The 25,965-nt window shown below is 44.2% G+C and overlaps 1 protein-coding gene across 1 annotated transcript in view; it reads left to right on the top strand.

Moving 5' to 3' along the window:
* The window catches only part of LOC119403590 (myogenic factor 6), a 214,135-nt gene that overhangs the window by 66,215 nt on the left and 121,955 nt on the right, over positions 1 to 25,965 (top strand). The window contains exon 4 of the mRNA XM_037670516.1: positions 12,924 to 12,999. Coding sequence (XP_037526444.1) covers positions 12,924 to 12,999 — 76 coding nt within the window. The remainder of the gene's footprint in view (positions 1 to 12,923; positions 13,000 to 25,965) is intronic.

Raw genomic sequence — 25,965 nt, forward strand, 5'->3', positions numbered from 1 at the left:
CTGGAAAACCTAATGATCGGTGTTGGCTTCTTTGAACTGCATATACTTCTGCACATTAAAGAGGAAAACATTAGAACTGACAGCGACTTCACACAATGTCACGTGCACTTCCATCATGCCACCGTCATCCACCATGCTTCCATCCTGCCACCGTCATCCAGCTTGTTCACCAAGTCATCCACCAAAACATGTTTTGCTCGCCACCATCAGCCAGCATTTTCCACTTAACACCAAAAGAAGCTCGCCACCACCACCACCAACTGCCACCATTTTTTCCACTCTCGCCATCATCAGCCATCATGACCACCACAGCTTCCACCACATCCACTATTCTTTCCACCTTGTCCACTATTGTTTCCACCATGTCCACCAAGATTTCCAGCATCCACCAACCCCCGATTTTCAATAGGGAAGCTGGTACTGGCGCCACTAGGCCATCGGAATAAAACTGAGGGCAGTGATGAAATTTTATCGTTACGCCAGTGCCCTCCAGTGAGGGCAGAAGATGGGGTCTGCGCGTCCCTCTTGGTGGAGAAGAGCCACGTGGCAGCGCTCGAGCACTCTTGACAGAAACAAGAGCGCGGACGTCTACGCCCAGCCCACGTACCTTTTAGGGGCGAAGCTCCTTAAGACGGCACCCGTTCGTCCCTCGTAGTAGTGCGTAACCAGTCGTAACGCTAGTACCAGATCTTGACCTCCAAGGTGGTGCCGGTGGGAGATTTTTCCTGTGCGTTGTCGAACAATAAAAAATTCGCAGCGTGCGCGTTAACTAAAAGCCGGATTCTTCTGTCTCTCATTCCCCATTAGCAGCCATTGGCATGTTCCAGTAGGAAACGTTAGTAGAAGTAGAAGTGTAAGTGTTAGCTAAAAGCCGACTTCTTCTGTCTCTCATTCCCATTAGCAGCCATTGTTTACCCCCAAGGTAGTGCCTGGTGAGATTTCTCCTGTGCGTGATTAAACAATAAAAATTTTGTTCAAAACGCCGTTGATTGATGAAATAAACTAACGAAAGACGCCAGATGTTTTCTAAAAGAAAAACGAAAGAACGCCAGATGTTTCTAAAGCAAAACAAAAACACGCCAGCTGCTTAGCGAAAGACGCCAGATGTTTTCTAAAGCAATGGTTTTCTAAACAATGAAAATTCACAGCGTACATGTAAAATTAAAGTGAGCTGCAAGTCGTCATAACTCATCGAACCTTTAGTATAAACGCGCCCGATCTCACGTCGGTGATGATGTACTGGGCAGAATTCACGGAAGATTCACGGTTTACCGATGAAGCTTCGCCCACTCATCATCATTCACTCCCTGGATATGCTGTGATTTTTTTTTTTGCTCGATTTTCTTTCCCTTTCAGTTGCGCCAATGCAATGACACTTCTCTTTACCACTGTCCTGTGCAAGTTCCGAGTCTATCGCGCAAGTTCCGATGTTGTTATTGGCGGCGAGATCGAGCAGAGTCGGCACCTAGCGGCGAGCGGACGAAACGCCACGGTGTGGATGGCTCCTTGCGTCGTCTGTTAGCCACCCCGTGTTCGCATGTTTGCGTACGTCCTGCGCGTCCTCAGATTACAGCTTATTCCGTTGTGCTAACACAGTATCAAATGCCTACATGATATCCCTAAGAATTTCGCCTTACGAGACTTGTATGCACTCTAATAAGTGAGTACATGCCCGTGTCAGTATGGCGTACCGTCCATCGTACCGTCCATTGCCAAAATCATTTCAATGTGGGTACCGCTTTCTCGTTCAAGCACGTCACATAGTTCGTTCGGCGTCGTCCTAAACGAAAAAAAGTACTAAATGTTGAGGTGTGAATGCAGAATTTTAGCGACACCGTCTCGTGATGTGTTGGCGATTTGGAAATCCTTGCGATACTGCAAAGTATGAACTAGCGTCTGCTAGTTCATGCTTCAAGACCTGAAGCCACGCATTTCTACAGCAGTACACGTGTTCATGCAAACAGAAAAGCAGAGTGCACAAAGTTCTACTTCATCTAATTAAGCAGAAATATAGGCTATCTCTCTTTGTACCCTCTAGAGCAAGAAGTAATTACTTCATTGGCTCAGTCGCGCAACACAGTTTATATTGTGGTATAGGCAAAACACAATTTAAACACATGCAAGTAAAGCAAGAAAAAACATCGAACACAGTGCGAAACACGAATGTGACTGAAGGCTAGTACCCCATTGACTGGCAGATTGCACTTCTCTCACAATTAATAGGTACGTTAGAACGGTTGCGTGCATTGATGTGGCAATGGAGGGCGCATACATCAACATTAGGCTGCAGTTAACGCGCTTTACTCGCCAACAATCGAGTCAAACCGCCTACAGCGAAGCGCCGCTGTGTACATTTGTATACGCGCCGCCGACCGCCTATCCACGCAAACGCGGCGACGGTGCTGCCACCTATAGCCCAATCTCGCGCCAAATAGTGTCCTTATTGAAGATTCTCTTGCGTTTTGCTTCGTAACGAAATCTGATGCGCGCAAGGATGGGGTTGCTTTGCGTCTCGTGGCTTTTACATATCAGCGATTTGAAGGATTTCGTTGATGTAAGTTCGACTTAAATGAAATGAATTAACTTATGTGCAAATAAGATTCTAAAAACTTTAGTACCACTGCTGTTGATGCTAGATATAATAGAGCAAGCGTTTACCTAAGAGAAGATATCTTGGCCAACCGCATTTTTTCGTCCTGCTATCTTTATTCAAAGAATTTATTTAATCATAATTTGAATGTTAGCACAAGTGCTTTCTTAGCTGTCCTTTCGCACCACATACATTACCCAGGTCTCTGTACTGTTTTTTACGATCTGGTCACTGCAGTATGTCTTTTGTAACAGGCTACCAAAATAAGATCTCTGCTTTATTAGGGGCGAAGCACCTAAGGGTCTCGACGTGTCGGCGTGCATCGTCGGGTCCTGTCGTGACGGTCCATTTGCTTGAGCCCAAGAGAGGGCGCCACCGCCGCAGCGCTCGCCGCGTGGTGAGAGAGAGCAGACGGCGCGCGTTGATTATGGAAATGCTCTGTCTGCAATGAATGCTGAATTAACAGCTCGCAAGGAACGAGAACGCGCCCTCGCCCGCGACCGACAACGCCGACACCGACAGCGGCTGCTGGCGAGTTTCTTGATTAAAAAAAGGTCTGCTCGCGCTGCACAACCGTTCACAGGCTACCGCCTATATATATGCACTGGATCTTGACCTGCAATGTAGTGCCGGTGGGAGATTTCTTTTGTGCGTAGTTGAACAATAAAGATTCCCAGCGTGCACGTTAACTAAAAACGGACTGCGGGTCTCTGAGTCTAATCTTTCTTATGTCTCTCATTGTGCATTAGCACTGATTTTAGTGTGGGAAACACCGGCGCGCACTGCATGCTTCGCACCTCCATAGCTTTCACGATAGTGGAGCTGAAACATCCTTCCTTACATGCTTCGCCCCTCCCCAAACTTTTGTCTTTTGATTGTCTGCATTATTTCTACTAATGTTTCGTTTCGTTTGACTTTCTCCATTATTTCTACTAATTGACACGATTTGCCAAGGTGATTTTGAAAACAGATGTATAGTTATGTGGGCGCGCCTTGTGTATACAGTTCAAAATATTCTGCTTACCGCTTAGTAAAATAGCGAAATTGAGTTTGCGTTATAAAAAAGGAAATTATTAGGAGACATCTTAAAGGTGTCAGGAAGAGGGCTCGGGAAAGTTGTTATACCAAATTCTCTGTTTCTGATGAGCGTCTTAACGAGCCCTTAGAGGCAATTTTCCATAGGCACTGAATTTTCTGTTGTCTCACCTTAACAGGTGAGTTGACGATACTTCATGCTTAATTGTCATAGCTATTAAGGGCACCGCCTGTATCGTGTTTCTGTACTCATTCAATGTGAATGTTTGATACGGAACGGCCTGTCTATTTTACCTATATTTGTTTTCCTGTTTCAGGCCTTCCTAATTTTTTAACTCTTAATAATCGCCCCGTAATCGGAACTATAAGTGGCAATGGCGCGAAGAGCGGCGGTATCCCGCGACGCTTTGTTTAACTATACAACACGTCTGAGACGTTTAGTGACTATATCAACAAAGAATCCTTTACGCCAGCAGATAAGTAGAATATGAAAATTCATCGCAGTTTTACGTCCTCTACCAGGGTCTCAATCTCACATTATAGCCAGCGGGCCGCAGTCACTTAATGCAGTTCCGCAAGAGCCAGGGCAGTAGAGGGAAGAAGGTTGAAGGGGGGTAGGAGAGATTTGAACAAAATGACAGCTAACGTTGCCATTTGAAAGGAAGCCTTCCCTATCTCTCATATATAGGGCATTTCTGAAGGGAATTTGGAGTCAGGTTCGGAGAAACATCGCTACCGTTCTACAGAATGACTGAAATCTGGACGCGGATTCTGAAATGTGGAGTTCTTGTTTATAATATTATTATATGGAGTTTAACGTCCCAAAACAACAATATGATTACGAGGGACGCTGCAGTGGAGGGCTCCGGAAATTTGGACCATCTGGTGTTCTTTAACGTGCACTGACATTGCACAGTGCACGAGCCTCTAGTATTTCACCTCCATCAAAATTCGACCGCCATGGCCATGTCATCTCAATCAGTCATGTAATTGTAGCTCATGTGCATACCTATTAAGAAAATAAAACAAATGGGACGAATATATGCGGGCCGGGCCGCGTGCTTAAGACCCTTGGTACACGCGGTGCGCCAAAAAAAGATGTCGCTACCAGCGTTGTTGCTACTGTAAACCTGTCCTGTGATCCGGTATTGCGCAAACGGTCTTTTACGGACAAGGTAAAAGTCCACACCGGTATTTGCGCCGTCGTGCAAAGGCTTCTTATTGAAGTTCTTTCGTTAGATGGCAACCCGTTAGCTGGTCGGCAAGCTGAGCAGCGTCTCCCATCAATTGCAAAAGCTACTAGCAAGAAGCGCTGTCGGCGAAGTGTATAAAGAGCTCTCCTTTTAAGAAGCTAAAAGAAACCCTAATAAGTTGTTTCGGAAGGAAACTAATGTACCTTGAGTAAGAAGGGCAAAATTTTGAGGTACTAACAGACATTTCATTATTTTCTTTTCCTTTTTAAGTTATATTGCTAATTTTCTTTTTCCCCTGAACTATTCAGGAACGGAACCTGATACCTTTTCATCTTCTGGACTCAGCTGAATAAATTCATAATTACATTCTCACTATTTCGCCAACAACGTTTTCATTTTAGAGCTGTTTGTTTGTTTGGCTTCCTTCGTTTCAGATTTTCAGTCGTGCCTTGTACGCATATTTCTTATGTTGTGCATTCCCCCTCCTGCTTGGGTCATATGGCCTACAGTATGATGTAAATAAATCTGGATACAAAATGGGTCAGAGTTAAGAAACTTTCAAGCACACCTTTTCGTACATAGGCGTTTGCTGCTGCACTGTATGATTTACACAAACAGATTTGCCAATATATCGAAGTATCTTAAATACAGTTGCCATCGGATACAATTACTGTGGCAGTATCTTGTATCTGTATCTCAAATACTTCTTGCCTAAGTATCCTTCATCATATCGCGATACATTTTCAAAGTATCTTTGCCCAGCCTTGCCTGCAGCGCCGTTGGCCCTCCTCAGTCTCATGAGGCATAATGGTGTAATAGTAGCGCAAAAAAGACGAGGACAAGAAAGTGAACACCACAAGCGCTTACTCACAACTAAAAGCTTTATTGCTTGAACAGAAAATATATCTAAACTTGACGCTCGACTAATTCCCGCGCATGCGCATCATGGGCAAGGCAGAAGGCAAAAACCAGAACAAAAACACATCGCCTTCAATCCTCCGCCCCCCAACAAAATGTGTGGTGTTCACTTTCTTGTCCTCGTCTTTTTTGCGCTACTATTACACCATTATGAATCAGTACCAACTAGCTCGCCTTTCCGTTTTGCCTCATGAGGCAGTCCTACGCAGCCTTTCAAGAGCATGGATCATCAAATATTTAGGTAGCGTATTTGTGCGTTAGAAGCACCCGTGGATTGACAACGTAAAGGGTTAGCGCATCGAGCTGCTGCACACGAGGTCATTCGCGTGACGGAAATGATGACAATCAATTCTTGATGAACTCAGGTATAAAATACTTTTGACTTAAAAAAAACTATGTAAATTCACATATTCTTTCCTCGGCTGCTTGCGCCTTTTAACACGCTAGCACGAAGATAATGCCACTATGAACCTGCGATCCACATGCTTCCTGCTTTTCCCACGTTAAGTTTTATAAATCCACGTCAACCGAATGCATCGGCTGTAAGGGCGTGACAGGTGTAGCAACAGTGATTGAGCGACGCTTTGCACTGAGTTATGTTTCACATGAAGGCATAGAACCGACTGAAATTAGCTTCACTGAAGTTAAGCACGGGGAGAAAGCGACAAGCAGCCACACAATAAATGTATGAGTGGGCAAGGCAAACTTCGCGGTATCTTGGAATTTACCTGTAGTCGCGTAAACCGTACCGTGCCGATCTGACTCCAATTAACTATTTTAATTGCGAAGCATTTCTTAGCGAACACTTGGCACTTTGAGCGTTTCTATCTATCTATCTATCTATCTATCTATCTATCTATCTACGTCTCAGTGCTCTCATGATCGCCTCCTTTACTGGGTGTAGACCAAAATTGGCATGGGAGGGTAAGAGCATTTGAAGAATATGACTGTCAGGTCACGACAAATAACGTGAAAATCCTGTCGCGTATGTCGTCAAACCCTGTCCTTGAGACACATGTAGCATATACCCCTTTACCACGGGCCGCGGTGTACGGGTATGCGTCACAGGTGATTGAAAGTTTTATCTACCCAGGTACGGTGAGAAGAGACATTGGTAATTTAAATGCGACAGCGTTAAGAAAAACCGACATAGGGCGCGTTGACCCGACGAATGGAAAGAATGAAAATTAGGATCCCAGCAGGAATCGAACCCAAGCATTCTGCGTGGCATTCAGGCGTTCTACCACAGAGCCACGCCATGTCTATAAACTGGCTTGGAAAAACAGCCTATGCTGGCGTAATGGCGGTGCAACGTCAATAGCTGTTGCGTTGCTGGCCATCTAATTTTACAAGAAAGCAATATAAACACTACATTGCTCATTGCTTTTGAACCACAGATGAACGTCTGTGGTTCCAGTGTTTGATTCGCTTTTAGAGCAGTGTAATAAACATTACATTTGTATCCGTATGATTCAGCAAGCTATATTGAAGCATTGCTCGATCCTGGAGGAATACATTTAACCAAAGTTACGTATGATATTCACATGATTGCACCATAAAGTGCACTTAGTTTCGATAATATTGACGTGTGTACTCTAACGCAAGGGCTGGCATTACGTCGCACCATAACTTGCTGTTTAAAGGCCAGTGTTGTCGACGTGCCTTGTAAGCCCCAAATGTCCACACAGTTAATACACTTACAAAAACACGTCGATCCACCTCGTAAAGCTTGGCTCAAAGCCATAAAATACAGCACAGAAGTACTCGCTAACTGCTTCGCATGAAACCGATTCCCACAATGCTTGGGACCTGCCGAATGTTTTGTTTATAACACTGAATATTTTCATTAAAAGACAAGGTTGCTAGGATGGCGCTGCAAAAATAATAATCAATGGGTTATTCATATTCGTATATTGCCGAAAAACTAAGATAAGTACGTCGGTTTCAAATGGGGTGACTTCAAGCGATGACACTGCTACCAAGTGTCTAGCCTTACTTCGTAATAAAAAAAAGCATGAAAGTCTTTGTACTCATTGTAGACATAATTATGAAGAAAACAAAGAATTACGTTATAAAAATCACAGCGTCCCTATTTTGTCCAGCTATGCGCTGGCAAAGACAAAGACGACGAGCTATCCCATCGAGAGTCCCACCGAGATCTGGGGAACAAGCAGATGTTTCCGTCGGCCTGGATCGTGGATCTCCTTTTCGATGAGGACGCGTTACTTCTACGTTTTGCAATAAACCCTTTCTACTCAGTGAACTGTATACGACACTGGTGGAGGTTCTAGGATTCTTCACTTTGTGATCGGTACCACTCAGTCGAGCAGTCATTCCGCAATAGACGAACGCGTGCAGTACTCCTCTACACGATACAATTCGCCGCTTGCAAGGTTTCAGCCCAGAATGTGGTCAGCTACGAGGAGCGCCTTTGTCAACCGAGATATCTGCATTTGGAAGAAGCGCAACACTGCGGACAGTCCAAAGCCTTTGGCTTCCTGTTGACTTTCACGGTGACGCGCATAAAGATGCGGAAGGCTTGGATAGCAGTATGAAGGCTATATAAGTAGGATCGTAGACTTTCTAACAATCTCACCCCTACCAGAAATTTTGTAATGTATATTTCGACCTCGAAACAAGTGCAAACTCGTGGTTTCAGAAGCGCGAGACAAAACGGCACAAGTTTTCCCGTTGGGTACTCAATACCCTCGGGAACGCAAATCGACGAGGAAACACAATACGCCTTCTTGAGTCCCGTATTGAATCACCAAATAACTTGCCTCCGTGCGTGCTGAAGACATGATGCAGTTGCTGCCCTAATATTCGAAGTCGAAGAAGCTGAGCCATCTTATGCGGGGCGTAGAAAACAGAGGCTGAAATCACAAAACTTGTCTTCTGTACATGATCTTTTTCTCCTTGGCTGACCGGCTTCGGTAATGATAAGTTCAATGTCAACATTGGTCGATATATTTCCTTAAGAATGTCTTTAGCGTAAGACGTTTTCATGAATGCGGGCAAATATGTTTGCCTGTCTAGTGCGCAAATTGCAAACAGCGTATGAGTTTACTTAGCAGGCAACAGCAATCGAGTGGTCGCTGTAGTAAGGGAACCAACAATACGATTGCCTGACCGACGAGGCATCTGCAGTAGTCGCGGCCGATGAGAGCTGCCTCCTCCAGGTTATTTGACTTTTTGCGCGGGAAGAGATTGCAATGAAAAACACAAGCCATGTACCACCGCTGCAGGAGTTCATAGTTCCTTCCATCGCTGAAGTCGTGCACTGAGAACTCAGGCAAGTGTTGGCCTCTCCCTAGGCATGCCACAAATGAGCTGTCAGATCAGCTGGACGCATACAGCAAGGCAGACGTGTGTCGCCGTGTTTATATTTAACCGAAACGCACACTGCACAAATATTAAGGCAGAAGGCAAAGGAAACCAATAAAAATATATTTTGCCGACATAGGAAGCGCAGCATCCCTTGGTTTTCGGCGTAGCACCAAAGTAAAGACAGCGGCAAGCGCTGTACTTTTTTTTTTTTTAGTGCACGGGAAGAGATCTGCGAAACCAGGTTGAGTACGTCTTCATTGCGTCGGCGCAGTGAAAAAGTGGAAATGACATGGGTCAATTTGAAACCTGGCATGCGGTCTAATATATTTAAGTGCGTCCGTCTGAACAAATAAAAATCTATTCGAAGTAAGCATTTGCCTGTGTTTGCTCTTTTCGGCGTCATTTTTCTTGTGCTATGCTGTTGAACATATTGGTATCAGACTGACTATCCCGTCCGCGTTCCTTACTGCACCATCAGTGCCCACATTGTGAGTACGGTTCTCCAGCATTGAGCTACAGCATAGGACGATACACGATGTATGCACTTTCTTGGGTACTTAGGAACGGGTACAAAATATAGCCCTGAGAGCGATAGCAGTACCTCAATTTGCCAACATGGTAGCGGATGCTGACCACACTACAACAATAGGCGTCATGATATTCAGGAACCTTGCACAAGCACACGGCCTAAAAGGGCTTCCATCTTTTTTAACAGCGAAGCTGTTTAGCAAATCGTTCCTTGTTCACCCCGTACCAAAACACTATCATCATCATAAACGCGTATGCGCCACAGAAATTGGGTAAATCTCACTAGTCACCACTGGTCCACTAAAAATGAAGACGGCAAAGATTAAGCTTCTAGCCTTACGAAACGCTCTATACTGTGATTTTACGAAGTTTTGTAGTGTTTGCAGAGAATTGGAGGCGGTTGCATTTCTGCACAAATGTATAAGCTTCTAGCCTCACAAAGCGTGTATTCTGTGATTTCACGACGTTTTGTTTTGTTTGGAGACAATTAGAGGCGGTTGCATTTTGCACAAAGATATCAGCTTCTAGCCTCAAGAAACGCTGCATTCTATGATTCTGTGATTTCCGTTTTGTAGTGTTTGGAGACAATTGGTGGCGGTTGCATTTCTGCACAAATATATAAGCTTCTAGCCTTACGAAACGCTGTATTCTGCGATTTCACGACGTTTTGTAGCGTTTGGAGACGATTGAAGGTGGTTGCATTTCCGCAGAAAGATATAAGCTTCTATCCGTTTGTTAGCCCAACAAACGGGTATGTGCCGCAGAAATTTGTGCGGCCTATAAGAAAACTATCATCATCATAAACGCGTATGTGCCACAGAAATTGGTCGTGGCGAGCAACTTGCCACCACCACCGGCAAGCTAAATTCAATGACCTGGCTGTGCCGTCACTAAAGTTGTTCCTCTCTGTCTGGGTGAATCCCCCTCCACACAAGTTCCACTAAAAAGGAAGAAGGCAGCAGTTAGCCCAACAAATGGCTTGTGCGTTATCATAGTCTTTTGTCGATAATTCGTCCCGCGATAAAATGACGACTCGGCTTGGCTGTGGCGGTATGAAGGTGGCGGTTAAATACTGATCGTAAAATGAGTGGGTGGCACTTCACTTGCTCTGCGGCCGCTCCGATTGCGTATATGGCGATGAAAGCCGGATTCGAGAATTCGCGATTCGCCTTCTCCGATATGAAACACGTTCGGATCGTCTAACCCATTGCATACGATATTGATAAGGAAACACATATAGCGCGTATGAAATTACGTAGGCGGTTTCAAGAACTCGCGTATGAGTACGTGTTCTGCGAACTTCGGCCTCTAATTGCTTAAAAAATCGCTCAAAGCTTGCACTAAGCCGCGCAATGCTCGATACACAGCGACGCTGATTGGTCTTATGCATCTTAACAGCAAAGTTAAACCCCGCTACAGCCAAGTTCAAGCCAAGTTCAACCAAAAGTCCAACAACGTTACAGCCAAGCTCAAGCCATGTTCAAGCAAATTTCAACATCGGTGCAGCCAAGTTCAAGCAAAATTTCAGCAACGTTACAGCCAAGTTCAAGCAAAAGTTCAACACCGCTCAAGTTCAAGACAAGATTTGCCTAGATACAGCAATAAATAAGCATGACACCGATCAGCTTCGCCGTGTATCGAGCATTGCGCGGCTACAAGCTTTGAGCCATTTTCTTTAACAGCGAAGCTCTGCTAGCTCGGCGTAAAGTAGTCAGTAACCGCACCCGAAAGCTATCATAATCATGAACGGGTACGTGCCACAGAATTTGGGCAATACCTACTACTCACCGTTACGGCGTGGCCTGTAATAACCCTGAGAACGAGTACAGAGAGAGAGAGAGAGAAAGAGAGAGAGAAAGAAAGAAAGAAAGAAAGAAAGAAAGAAAGAAAGAAAGAAAGAAAGAAAGAGATAAACAGAGACAGAAAGAAAGATAGAAAGCAAGAGAAAGAGAAAGATTCTTGCCAAAACAAAATTCTTCACGAGGCGGGATTGGAATCCAAGTACAGCAAACCAGCAAGTACCTGCAAGGATACTCCAATGAAAGATGGTTGGGCAAAAAAGGCGTACTTATGAACGCGACTGATGCGTTGATTATTTGCTTTTGAAAAGTACATGGGGATGCGGCCATGGTGTAGCATGTGGTAAGCTTTCGTGCAGAATTTATTATTTTCTGTGAAAGTAGTTGCAAGTTCGTGCTCGTAACAAGCTCGAAGCATGAGAATGTCTTCAGTAGTGCGAATATAGAGATCGGTTTGATTTGCTAATATTTGTAAGCGTTCTACTTAGAGAATTACATATATTCGATATGGACCCCAGATCAAGTTAGTGCACCCAAACCGTCGTTTAACAAAGGGTTTTGTAAGCGTTTAGTTTACATGTGGTTGGGTATTGAGCAGTTTACTTTAAAAGACAGAAGTTTTCATCAGATTTTGACATGTGTCTGAAATATGAGGTCCTCTATTGTGGTTTTCTTTTAAGGTAAGACGTGAAGTCAGGTGCCAGATTTTTCACGTGATTTTTTTTGCTCATTTTCGGTGCTTCGAAACGAATGTGTAAAATTCAGTGACTCTTTATCATTGGTGATTAAATCACCAATGATCAATCAGTGTACGGCGCGCATAATTTCATTCACCATGTGTTACACCAACAGCAGGCTGACTAGTGGATCATTAGGAGCTATTTGATTGCGTCTGTCACGTGCGATACGTAATCGGCACGATACGGCGCGCGATCAGTAAATAACGACATCTAAGTGGAATCCGTAAACGAGGAGAAAAAGGGCCGTATTCACAAGATTTCTCTTTCGCAAGTGTGTTTTCCCACTTGTGAGCCGGCGTCACTAATGATATTTCCCGCATCCTCATTGGCTGAAATATTCTCTTACGAAAATTATAGCGTAAGATTTTTTTATACGGGCACAGCTTATTGATGTACCGTAGAAATATGTGGAGCGCGAGAACTGTTGCCTACGTCATTCCAGAATAAAAATCAAGTCATTGCCGGATTTTTTTGTTAATGGCCATACTTTGCCTTCGGTTTTTCAAAAAGGTTGAAATGCAGGATAGTATTTTCTTTTCAGTCCTAAATACCGGCTACATATCTTTTAAGAACTTGTAATGTAAGACTATATGCCTTAAAATAACCTTAAAATTTTCCATTCGTCTCATAACATAAAGGCAATGTCCAGACTGAATATTTTGTTTGAGCATTATTGAAGACACACGATCATTTGTTCACACTTGTTATGCACCATTTCTGTCGACTAAAAGAAGCTCGCTCATATATCACGTGAACCGCTTCTTATATGTCTCATGTTTTGTGTTTCCTTTAGTCACACGATGACGACACGTCGAGCTGGAGGCCATTATCTGAACGTGTGCATCACGATCCGCTGAGCATCCATGACGGTGAGCTACATTCAGCTATTTCTTACGTCAGCACCAATGCTAGAAAAAATGAGATTGCGTAAGTGATATACAGTACATTGACTGACGGACCAGTTTCTACAGTGGACAGTAATAATATAGTCCTGACCGACGTGTCATTTTTAAGCCGGCGGTCATTTTTCATTGGCTGCCGGCTATGTACGAAGCGTATACCGTAACCATGCGGTAACACAGGAAGCGAAGATTTGGAACCCCGAACGCTTGAGGGTTCTGACGCATGCTGCCATGCTGTATTACTGACACGCGACAGCGACCACATTGCCACGCCCCCCCCCCCCCCGCCCCACCTTTCCAACCCCCCACCCTACATACACAAACACATCACACAATGAGCAGAACACGCAAATGGGTCATCCCACGCCAGACGTCCCAGCCGTTTTGGCGACCCGCTCAAATGTATTTGAAAAAAAAAATCGGGCTGATTTATTGAATTGAAAACAATGAATTTGTACAATATTTCGGAGAGAAAAAATGGTTTGTCACGTGGTAGCTCTTGGAATATCCCAGACTATCGTCTGGGTGTTGTTTGTAAGAAAATTTATTCTAAGAGTATCGTTTCTTGTTCCAATACCATATTTGGTTTACATATTAAGCAAATGTGTTGGTGTAAGGTGTTTGAAGCTTGATAATATTACTGCAATTTTTCTGTCATACGCCTCCAGGAACTTCGCCAAAATGTTTCGTGTTTGCAAATTTCGCTTTGTAAGAATATCAGAGTAATGAATACGTACTTTACGAAATTTATATTTTGCGCTAAAAATATTTTCAGACCACTGAAGTTTTAAACTTTACGAGAAAAAATCACGACTTTCAGAAAATCGTCATTTTGGTCCACATTGAGGCGCAATCCACGCCACATGGTGCTCCAATTAAAAATCAGCTTTATACGTCAATCGCAAGGAAATCAACAGATCTTCTTGTATGGCAAGTTATATCGCTATAATGTTGTTTATAAGGAAGAAAATATTATTTTCTCTATCGACGGCAATGGGTAACTCCAAAAATTATTTGCTTCCTTCAAACAAAAATTTTAACGGTAAAGCTTGCCATATAAGAACTGTTTATTCGGTTTCGATTGGGGTAATAAGGTTGGATTTTTTTTGAAGCACCAAGGTAAAACTTGCCATATAATAACAACTGTCTCGGACACCATGGTATTTGTGGTGTCCTGACTTCGTTCTTGTGTCCATGTTTACATGCCCTGTCTTTTTAGAATGAATGCTTACCAACTAGCTCAGCTCTCTGTTATTCTAAGCACCGCATGGTGTAAATTCCGTCTCAGTGTGGGGCAAAACGACAATTTCCTGAAATTCGTGATTTCTTATCGTAAATTTTGGAAACTTCAGGGATCTGAAAATATTTTACCGTAACATATACCTTTCGGAAAGTAACCATTCATTACTCAGATATTTATAATAGCCAAATGTTGCAATGAAAAAAATTCGGCAGATCCCACGCATTGTGGGAATCGGTTTCATGTAAAGCAGACATGGAGTACTTCTATGCAGTATTTTGTGGCTTTGAGCCAAGCTTTACGAGGTGGATCGACGTGTTTTTGTAAGTGTTAGCTGTGTGCACATCGTGCGCTTACCAGGCACGTCGACAACACTGGCCTTTAAACAGTACGTTATGGTTCGACGTAACAGCAGCCCTCACGTAACAGTACATACGTCAGTATTATCGGAACTAAGTGCACTTTATGGTGCACTTTTTAATCATTTTTAAAGCTAACCCTTCTTTGACAGCCACAAACTCAGTGGATGAGGTTTTAGCTGTTTTTAGACAACACGCCAAGGGTCTTTTATTCACGCATGAGCTTCCTGTTGGTGGTGTGCTGCAATTTTTAGACCTGAGTTTCACTTTCTCGGAGACGCACATATGTTGGGCATATTGCCCACGTTCAAGCAAGGCACTTCTTCCTTATGATGCCTCGCATTCGAAACTTGTCAAGAGGGCCATTGCTTCCATGTGTCTGGAAGGAGCGCTGGTGAAATCTTGTCCTCATCGAATGCAGGAAAGTTTCAATAATCAGGTCACGAGGCTGTATTCAGCCGGCTACCCTGGTTCTGCCGTTGTGGCAGTCTCCGAAACCCTCCTTCAGAAACTGAAGGGATCGAGAAGAAATAGGCAGCCGATGGAAAAAAGGCCCATGGTTATGCCATATGTGCACAAGGTTGCTCACAACCTTAAGAATGTGGCCAACAGGTACAAGGTACCCTTGGTGTTCTCGGCGCCCCGCAAGTTGGCTAGCCTGTGCACACGAATTTCTTCTGCACCGAGGCCCTCCCCGTGTGGGAAGAGGCACGCAAGGCCCTTTGTCGTCTGCTCGGTTGGCGTGGTGTACGAGATCCCGCTTAGTTGCGGTAGGGTATATATCGGCCAAACAGGCCGGTGCATAAACGACAGGATGAGGGAGCACGAACTTTCGGTGAAAAATAAACTGTCAGCACATTTGCCTGTGCATTGTGGTTCCTGCAAGTGTGAGCCTGGGTTTGCCAGTGTTTCCGTTCTTGGAAAGAGTAGCGATGTCTTAGCGCGTGAAATTGTGGAAGCGTACTATATTATAAAGAAGAAAGAATGCTCTGTTAGTGACACATCTGTTGCTCTGCGTGGGGGTGAATTTAGTTTCATCGATTCATTTTTCGATTAGTTGATCTTGTTATCGCGTGTTTTTTTGACGAGCTTGTGAGGCGATATGCGCGCGCAGGGTCGCTGTGGTTACATATGACGCTGATGTTCTGGGAATAAAGTTAGTTGCGAGTGACGCCCTTTCTGTCCTGTCCTTACTTTTTTTCTTGATGGTACGCGTCTTTTTGTGGTTTTTCAGTAAGCAGGATGACTCATATAGTCACGGGACAGGCGAGAGGCATATTTTTGCGCCTGACGCGGTCGCCCATCCACCCTGTTCTGCACGATGCGCTGCATGCGTGCGCCTGTTCAATGCGGTGGACCGTTTACAGAAGGGACGCCGTTCCTTTTGCCGTTCCCCCGTAAAGGTAACGAGTTACCGTTGCAGTTCCACCGATCCGAAATAGAACGGTGGCGTTCCTCTGTTCCTCCCAAAAGGAACTAGTTCCTGGAACGTCGTTCCTTGGAATGCCGTTCCGTACAACACTGGTTTCCACGCCCACACTTTCGGCGCGTTCGTGCGGGCGGAGCAAGACGAACTTTTCTTTCGCGTATTGAAGAGCTCCTGCTGCCACAAAAGCGGAAAAAATTGCGCAATGGTCGACAATAACGTTGGTCCTTGTTAACAGCAACGTTTTACCGAATTCTGAAACCACTTCAGCTTCCCTTCAAAAGCAATAAACAATGTAGTGTTTATTGCTTTCTTGAGAAATTATATGGCCAGCACCACAACCACAGCTGACGTTGCACCTACATTATGCAAGCATAGGCTATTCTTCCAAGCCAGTTTGTAGACCTGGCGTGGCTCTGTGGTAGAATACCTGAATGCCATGCAAAATGCTTGGGTTCGATGCCTGTTGAGATCCTAATTTTCATTCTTTCCATTCGTGGGGTCAACGCGGCCGATATCGGTTTTTCTTAACGCTGTTACATTTAAATTACCAATGTCGGTTCACGCCGTTCCTAGGTAGAAAAAACTGTCAATAACTGTGGCGCATACCCGTACACCGCGGCCCGTCGTAAACGGGTATGTGCCGCACGTGTCTGGAGGACAGGGTTTGACGACCTACGCGGCAGGATTTTCACGTTATTCATTTCATTACCCGACAGTCATATTTGTCAAATACTATTACCCTCAAACGCCAATTTTCGTCTACACCAAGTTAATGAGGCCATCATGAGAGCGCTCAGTCGTAGGCGGCTAGATAGATAGATAGATAGATAGATAGATAGATAGATACGCAGGTAGAAACGCTCAAAGTGGCAAAGGTTCGCTAAGAAATGCCTCGCATTGAAAATGCAATCATAAAACGTTCTGGCGAAACTCCTAGGGGCTTATATAACAGAAAAATTGCAGTAATGTTACTGAGCTTCCAACTCCTTATAAAAACACATTTGCTTAATATGTGAACCAAATTTGGCATTGAAACAAGAAACGATACTCTTGGAATAAATTTTCTTACAAACAACCACCACACGATATTCTGCGCAAATTCGTAAGGCTCCCACGTGAGCAAAACATTTTCCTCTCTGAAATATTCTAGCTATTCACTGTTCTTAATGATGCAAATCAGCACGATTTTGTTCGAATATACTTGAGATGGTCGCCAAAATAGCTGGGAGGTTTGGCGTAGAATGACCCAAATGAGAAGAGAGCTAGAACGTCCGTTTTTCGAGTAGGCGCGAAAACTTCAGCAGAATGCTCGAAACATATTGCGAGGCTTCATCTAACCACAATTAAACAAGCATTAGTTTTTCTTCAACGAATGTTTTTTTCCAAAAAGCAATTTAAAAGGCAACATGTTCAACAATATTTTAGGCAGCACCGTATACGCTACTGCCTAAAATGCACACAGGGAGCCAGTTAACTTAAATTACGGTCAATTGCGCACCACATGATGGCGTCACTACCTCGGTCTCTCACATTTAGACCACGGTAAATCACTGTTCCGCGAACAGGCAGCAGTTTTTCTGACACACTCCTACATGACAGCTCCTTGAGGATACGGCCAACAAATTTTGCACTATGTCATTTGCAGTAGAAATTATATAGGGTATGTTCAGAAACAACGTCGGTGCATGTCAGCGGACCCCTTTTAATTTCGCTGAGAAAAACATGGCTGATCCCTCTGTCATAGGAGTCGGTATAGCACCACAGTGAAACGTGTCTTCACAGACGTAGTTGAGCGTTTGTTGTGCATTGTTTCGGCACATGGGCGAAGGAATTAATGCTATAGCAACAAACTGTATTGCCACGCGAAGGATGGCAAGCAGCACGATACTCGCAACTACCTGCTCGAGCAGGAAGGACGCACGGAAAGAACACGGGTTGAGAGCGAACTAACAATTGTCACAGCTCGAAAGTTAAAGCGCGCTGCTCAAACACAAAGGAGGACGCACGAAACGAACGCACAAGTATACGAGTACACAAAATGAGCGCCAACTAACTCTCGTAGTTGTAACTTATTTGTGTGTGAGCAGCTCACTTCTTTCGCAAAAGCGGCTGCTGCAGCGGGCGAAGTGACCTTCGTGCTCTCCATAACTTCAGTCTTCAACACAAACTTGCGGTGACCGCGCAAGGCGCATGAACCACCCCCCATCACGACATAAGCGCGCGCGCACGAGCGACCACGCCCTGTGGAGGCGCGCGAGCCTCGCAACACGCGCGGCGACGGCGTTTAAAGTGTGCTTTGGGCCCTTGGCGCCATCTCGCCAATGATAACGAAAACAAGCTGAAGTGCTACCGATCTCTGATCACCAACGGTAAACGGTGTATATAAACAGCTCGCCGTTAGTATTCTGAAGAACGTGCTGCCTGTGGCCGAGTCGGTTCGCGCCGCGCGCTCAGAGCGAGGACTCGTAGGTTCGACTACCGGCGACGGAATTTTTTCTTCTAGTTTTGTTTCTTTGCCATCTGTTAGCGTATATTTTACAACGTCATATACGTCACGGGAATAGGTCAGTGGAGCCGTGGTGGACCCCGGCATAGAACACTTTCGTGTTAAAAAAATATATCTTGCTGTCCGAGTCACCAGGGCCACGAAACGAATCTTAGTTTTGCGAAAAAATTTACTCTCTTATTCACGAACATTCAGAAGCCTCCACTCAGCAGAACCGCTTTTTGCGAATAGCGCAAAAATGGGATTTTGAAGAGATCATACAAAAAACAAAAAAACTATTGTAGTTGTGAGCCTCAATATTGTTTGTTATTGGCATACTATGAGTAACGTGCATTTACACAATGTTATCTTGCAGTGTTGTTTCCATTATTTTAAGAAAAAAAATCGCAAATACTCACGCTGCTTAATATTGCTCTAATTTCAGATTTGTTTGCTCCGCCTCTATAATACTGTAAAAACATGTTGCATTTTTTTTTTGTGAGGTCGGAGTTACAAAGCCACCAAAGTATCCAAATTAACGTTCACGGGCAACCACTTAAAAGAGCGAGCAAGTAGCTATAGTTGCATTCGCGTGATTTTTAGGTTTGAGTATGTTCTCTCGTGCTCACAAAACTGCAAGTTGACGGAAAAAATACGACGAGTTGCTTTAAAGTGCGAATTTGTACACTTGTGTATCTGTACTCGTCGTAGTATTGTTCCTGGCGAAAGCAATTATTGGGAAAAGTTCGTCTAGATGCACACTCGATTCGGTTTTTTGCATGCACCAGTTTCTTCAGTCTTGTGGGATGCGGTGGTGAAGGACGGATCCCAACATAAAACGAAACGATGTTTATTAACGCAGTAGCAGCAGCAGGGCAAGCATGCCGATGCTGCGCTTCGAAAGGTTAGAGAAACAAACATGAAACCAAGCTTGGTAGCTTGGGTTATATAGCCAGCGGTGGTGACGTAAGCCTCCGACGGAACTGCGTGGCGCTGTCTTTTATCGGAAGCGTGGTGTAGCATGCAGCCGTGTCACGCCGGCCTAGATAGTGACGAGGCGGAGGCTGCGCCGGTTTGTGCGCACTATGTCGCCACAGTCTTAACGCGCACAGGACGCGAGACAAGCATTGAAGTAATACTGCTGTCTTCAGGACGAGCCTCGCGTAGGACCTCCGATAATGACGTTTCCCCTTCACTGCCATCTTCAAAGGAGAAGTTTCTGTTGAGTAAGTGGCTAAGTTTCGCTCCTCAGCAGCATTTTACTCAGGAACAATATCTTTGACAGGCACAGATGTATCTGCACATTTTATGCTGATCTGTTTGAAGAGGCTGAAGCAGGGAATTTCCAAGACGGAGAGAACTTCTGCCATAAAGCGAATTAAAAAGGCGTTATCCAAACCTTTCATACTCGGAAAGTTCCGCTTATAGCCAATCTTTTTTCTTGTGCTTGTACAGATAGCGCTAAACGCTCGCTTTGAGCTCAGCAACCACGCCATAAGTCTCAGGAGAGTACAAGAAGTGCATGCATACTCACTTTTATAGGTTTCTCAGCAGAGGACTGCCGGGCAGTTGACAACACGATTGACGGTCGTGAAAGCTGATGCTCTGTTGCAATTTCAACCTTTCTGAAGCGTATTGAGCTGTTTATTTTTAATTGTCGTTTCCTGAGCATGAGAGAACATATTTATAGCCTAGAAATTTCGTAGCTACAGGCTGTGCTTTTGCAACCCCAGTGCGCTGAAAAATACAAAAAATGAGACTAAATACATTGTCGCCACTAAATTTACATTAGATGAAATAATTATCGAAAACTCGTGAAGGAACTCTTTAAATGACAAGTAGAGGACAGCTGTTTTCATAGCAGAGTTGTAGGTCGTATAAACTTATGACATATCTGCTTCTTTTAAATCAGAAGATTGCACGTAATTTGAGATATTCATCAACAAATTACCATAGAGAAAACGTGACGGTGCGCCCTGGGCGCGCAGGACAGGTGGCTGATATGCTACGTCCGACCGGCACTTGCCTTTACGTACCACAATATCTTGTCGCCGAAAGCAGCAAGTCATCTCACTTTCATCATCGAATCGCGTTACCTTTGTGTTTGACACTTGGTACTTATCTGTTTCTTTCGCGCTTTGCACAAGAAATCCGCAGCTTCGCACGTTTTCTTTCACTGTGCAGCTCTAAAAATTCAGGCAGCTTCGCACGAGTGGTGCCAAGCCTGAAGCAAGTGCTGAGCTGGGCGGCTTTCTTTCGTTCTCTTCATTTTTCTCTTTATCTCTTCATCTTTTTCCTTCATTTTCTCTCCCCTCGCTATTTTTTCTACGTCTTTTTTTGTTTCTGTCTATTTCTTTCATTCTCTATATATACTTTTTTCTCTTTCTATCTTTCTTTCTCTTCCCTCTCTCTCTGTAGCTCTCGCTTCCTCTTTGTTTTCTCTCTCTCTTTCTCTTTTCCCTTTCTGCATCTCCATTTCTCTCTTCCTCTTTCTTTCTGTGCCATGTTTTACTCCCTCCCCCTCACCCTCACTTCCCTTTCCCAACCCCTTGCTATACTATATTGTCAATTGGTCGTGACGTTGACGAAGGCAGCAGTCGGCGTGTTCAAGACAAAATTCTTTATTTGGACGAACCTGTGCCCGGGAAACGAAAGGTCAGACAACAAGCAATACACGCGGTGTACCCTGATAGCGGCGAACAGAGCGTCGGCCGTTGATAATCTGATTTGCGGTAAGGCACCTCGCTATTAGATGCGAAGCATTTCTTAGCGAGCCTAAGGCACTTTGAGCGTTTCTATCTACTTATCTATCTAGCTATCTAGCCGCCTACACTCTTAGCAAACGACCGCTTAAAACAACGCATATAAGGCGGAAAGTAGGTCAAATTTTCGACGCTTATAAATGGCTCTCTAAGCGGCCTACTTATACGGCTCTTTCATGCGGCCCTTCTTTATACGGCCTCTGGCTAAGCGGCTCTTTCCTATGCGGCCTAAATTTATGCGGCTCTTCCCTATGCGCGGCCATCTCGTTGCCAGAAGGCCGTTTAAAAGTGACCGCTTAAAGTAACGCATACCGTCGATGTGGTTAAGCGGTATTTCAGGTCAAATCTGTCCGGCTTATATACGGCTCAATATGCGGTCGAAATATATGCGGTACTTTTCGCAAATTTTTAGAAAAAAAAAAGAAATTCTGCTACGTTGTAGTTGATCGTGCAGTGTTCCTCTTTTTTTTTCTTTTGTTCTCTTCAGCATTTCAACTCATGAATATGCATTTACACATCACAAGAACACTGCACAGAGAGTCACAAACCATGTATCAACACACACACACACTCCACCACGGGGATTTGAACCCAGGCCAACCGCGTGACAAGCAGACACTGTAACCACTACGCCACCGCACCACACGATCTGGGTGGACTTCCGCGGTTTTATATATGCACCTCATGTTATCTTGGACGATTTTACGATCGGCTACAACGCTATAATTTTGCATATATGAGAGGCATCGTTCGCGTATAATACGCGTGTATACGTGTGCACGACCTTGAGCGAACCCTCACGGGCAGTCACACTGTCACAGTCAGTTTGTGTGTGGAATTATGTTTCTCGTCCGACGGCTTCCGCATCCCGCACGGAGATAGAGGTGAACAATGAACGACGCATTTCCGAGTGCATTTCCATTTGCCGGCATCATACAGCAGCCGAACGTGCCCTGATGTGCAACCAGCCGCCAAAGAAAAGTTTTCTGCGATGTTTGACGCAGTACAGGCGGTGGAAGTCAGCTGATCTCATCTCTACTTGGCGAAGTACAGTCTCCCACGTCCTTCGCGAGCATCGCGTTGATGTCGGTGCGTTTATACGGACAGTATTATGTAGAGGTTCATCTCAGAGAATCGGATTAAAACACATAATCGCTTATTCGCGCAACTGATGGGTTTGGTGTAGTGCAGCGCGTACGAGGCGACGGACCAGCTTTCAGAACGGGCGCGCTCGTTTCTCTCTCGAGTGTAGCATAGGCGATGAAGAAACGTTGTTGTTGAGTCGAAAGAACAACGAGCCTTCGCAGAAAAAGAATGCAGTCTCCCGAGCTCGAGGCTGACTGCGCGGACGAGCGATGCCGTGGGATTGTCATGCTGGGGAGGACGGCGGGTCTGAGGTTGTTCGTTCTCGTGGTTCGTTCGTTGTTGACAGTTGGAAGTGATGCTCCCCTTGGCTTCTACAAACGATGAAACGTATAGTGCATGACTGGCGCGGAAAGAGCACGCATGAAATCGCTTGCATCACCCGTTAGAACATATGTTTCCTGCCAAGCGTCGCATCAAAAATAGCAATGCTTGAAATCGAATGATGTCACAATATGATCCAGCTTTCAAAGATAAAACCATGCTATTTCTTCAAAAGTCAGAAGTGGCCTGAAGGATTCAGAAGGATCATGTGAACAATTATACTGAATGATGCAAAGATTAACTTGAAACATTCTAATATTTAATAGGTGCTGTTAAATCTAAATAATAACCCCAAATTAAATATGCACTTGTTTTGCACCTTGAAGCTTCGTGAACGTTAAGCTCTATAACATGCCTCAGTTGACCACATATCAGCGCCGAACAGCGATCTGGTGGAGGCCCTGTGTTGGGAAACAGCAGGTTGAAGGTTGTTTTCGTATTCCACCCATTGTCGACGAGTGAAAGTGATTCTTTCCTTGGCTACGAGATGTGATCGGAGCGACAAGGGCCAGTATTACTTCACTCCACGCCATCCAGTCGAGTATGCTTTGAGCTTAACAACGCTTAAAACGTATAAACTAGCAGAATGCTAGAAGTGGCTGAACTCGGGCAGTAATCTTGACTTCTAGGAATAAATGTTCACCTGTCTTAAAAATATGCAGTCAGTAGCATCCTGCTTGATTCGGATCATGGGACACGACATGCAAACGTAAAATACTAAATAGTAGATATAGAGGAACAATTCTTTTACTCAGTAGGTGTCATAATTGCAAATAACAGCTGCAAATAAAAAGCACGCTTTCACACTAATAGCACACCCATAAATGTTGAGCTTTACGTGTCCCAGTCAACCTCCCTCATGTTCAATACCCGGGGCGTAGCCAGAAATTTTTTTCAGGGTGGGGGGGAGTCATCCATGCTTTATGTATGTTTGTGCATGCGTTTGCATGTCTGTGTGTATATATACACAAGCAAAATTGAAATTTTCGGGGGGGGGCGGGGTTGAACGCCCTCCAATGCCCCCCCCCCCCTGGCTACGCCCCTGTTCCATACCATGTAGCTTTACGTGCACCTTTATTTAAATATAAGCTGTCATGCAACATCCTTAGCTTTGGCTGGTACAGCAGCTAATACAAACTGTGCTTGAGAATACAAGATATATTGCCAGTACCAACACTAGCTATACACAATAACATTCTGTAGTAGTTCAAGCGCAAGTGTTGCAGCTTTTTTTTCAGAATTAGCAGCTCATATAGCGCTCACATAAGCATGCAGACATACACGTCTAAATGTGCAGCTATTATTCTTTTTTACGAAGAACTGCGTGAAATAAACTGGCACAAGGAGACGCACGAACAAGCGTCTTCCTTGTGTCAGTTTATTTCGCGCAGTTCTTTGTAGTCATGGATTACCAACTTGCCTAGCGATCAATTCTTCAATATTATCCTTTACGTGCAGCCCCCTTCCGTGGCAGTTACCACGGCACACCATCTGTCAGACATTGTGCCACATAAAGGGTATTTGCATATAGTACAAGATTTGTCCTTCACTAAATGTTGAGACCTGAAATGTATTTGTTATTTTTCTGGTACCATTTCAAAACATGACCTTTCCCTTGCAGTGTTGAGACATATATTTGCAATAAGTTAGTCAGGCATCGAGTCCAAATCCATCACTGTGCCAGCCTGGCACTTAATTATGTATGCATGGGTCCCTTATTTCCATTCTCTGCTTCAAGCCCTTCCCTTCACCCATTACTGTAGAACTGTGGCATTTAGGTGTTCCACCTGACACCGCTAATTGTTGTTACATTTTGTGCCATTTCTTCGAGTACCCATGCCAGTATTTAGCGCACTAAGTGAATGAAGGAACATGTTATGCTGCTGCGCAGCTGCATACTGAGCAGAACAATGAAACTTAGAGCCATGAGAGAAAATATAGAGAATATTGTCACGCTACAACGCAAACACAAGACAGTGAGAAGTTCTACAAGAGTAGGAGGACAGCTTGTTGACACAAAAAAAAAATAGCAGGCACAAACATGTCTAGCAAGACTGAAACTTGGGCTAGTTGGTTGTCCTTCATGATGAACCAGCAGCACAACCACACACAGAGGAAAGGTACACGAAACACAGCACTGTGTTATGTGCCTTCTTTCCTATGTCCATGTGGGGTTGCACTGCCGGTTCATCATGGACAAACATGATGTCTTCGGCAAAGTCCCAAAGACCCACTAGACATTGATATTCATTGATGTCCCCATTGTCTTTCTCACCTGCAGAGCACACGCATCACTACATATACAATAGGATGCATTGCAAGGGTTCTTCACCTATATGCTCTCTTGTTGGAGTAATAGGGCATTGTGTGAACAAAATAACGAAGGTAAAAATAAAATCACCCTAAAATACATGCCATATTCTTTATTGCTCAATTTTCAACCTCCACGTGTTCCACTTCAGCACCTGTGCACATAATGGCCCCCTAAAGGATCTCGGCAGTAGTTTCTCTAAAGTGGTTTTCAAAGCTGCTATTGGATTAGATTAAGCTAATTGAATCTCATGAACTTATCCTTTCAAAACAAATAAGCGGGCAGTCCACTTGTTATTTTCTAGCAAGCTACCTTAGCAATTTGGCTTTGAACGTTTGCACTTTCCTTGCAATTGGGTCCCAAACAATATTAACTACAAGACACATCATTCTACACTCTTAAAAGAAAAGGTAGTGCTACTTACTAACTTTGAGGTAGTAAATTGCTGTCACAACATTCACTACCTAAGTAGTAACTGCAGGTAGTAAACGGCAAGGTAGTAAAGTTACTACCATGTCATTTACTACCTGCAGCTATTACATACCAAAGGTAGTAACAGAAAGTTAGTAAATTTACTACCATGACAGTTACTAGTTCCTGTTACTACTCATTGGAAGGTAGTAAGCTAAGCTAGTAACATTACTACCACGACGGTTATTACTTAGTTACTAAATGCAGGAAAATAGTATTTGTAAGTTAGCAAATTTCCACCGTGCATGTTAGCTATTTGCAGCAACTATTGATGAAAATTTGCTACATCATTTGATAACGTCAGTCAACTTCATGAACTAGAAAAATTGCATCTTACTTAACACAAGGAGCATGCATCAGCTAATCTCACAGAAAAAAAAATTAATGTATTTCAATAAAGAGACTAATG

This window comes from Rhipicephalus sanguineus, chromosome 8, assembly GCF_013339695.2.
Source record: "Rhipicephalus sanguineus isolate Rsan-2018 chromosome 8, BIME_Rsan_1.4, whole genome shotgun sequence".
Taxonomy (NCBI): Eukaryota; Metazoa; Arthropoda; class Arachnida; order Ixodida; family Ixodidae; genus Rhipicephalus; species Rhipicephalus sanguineus.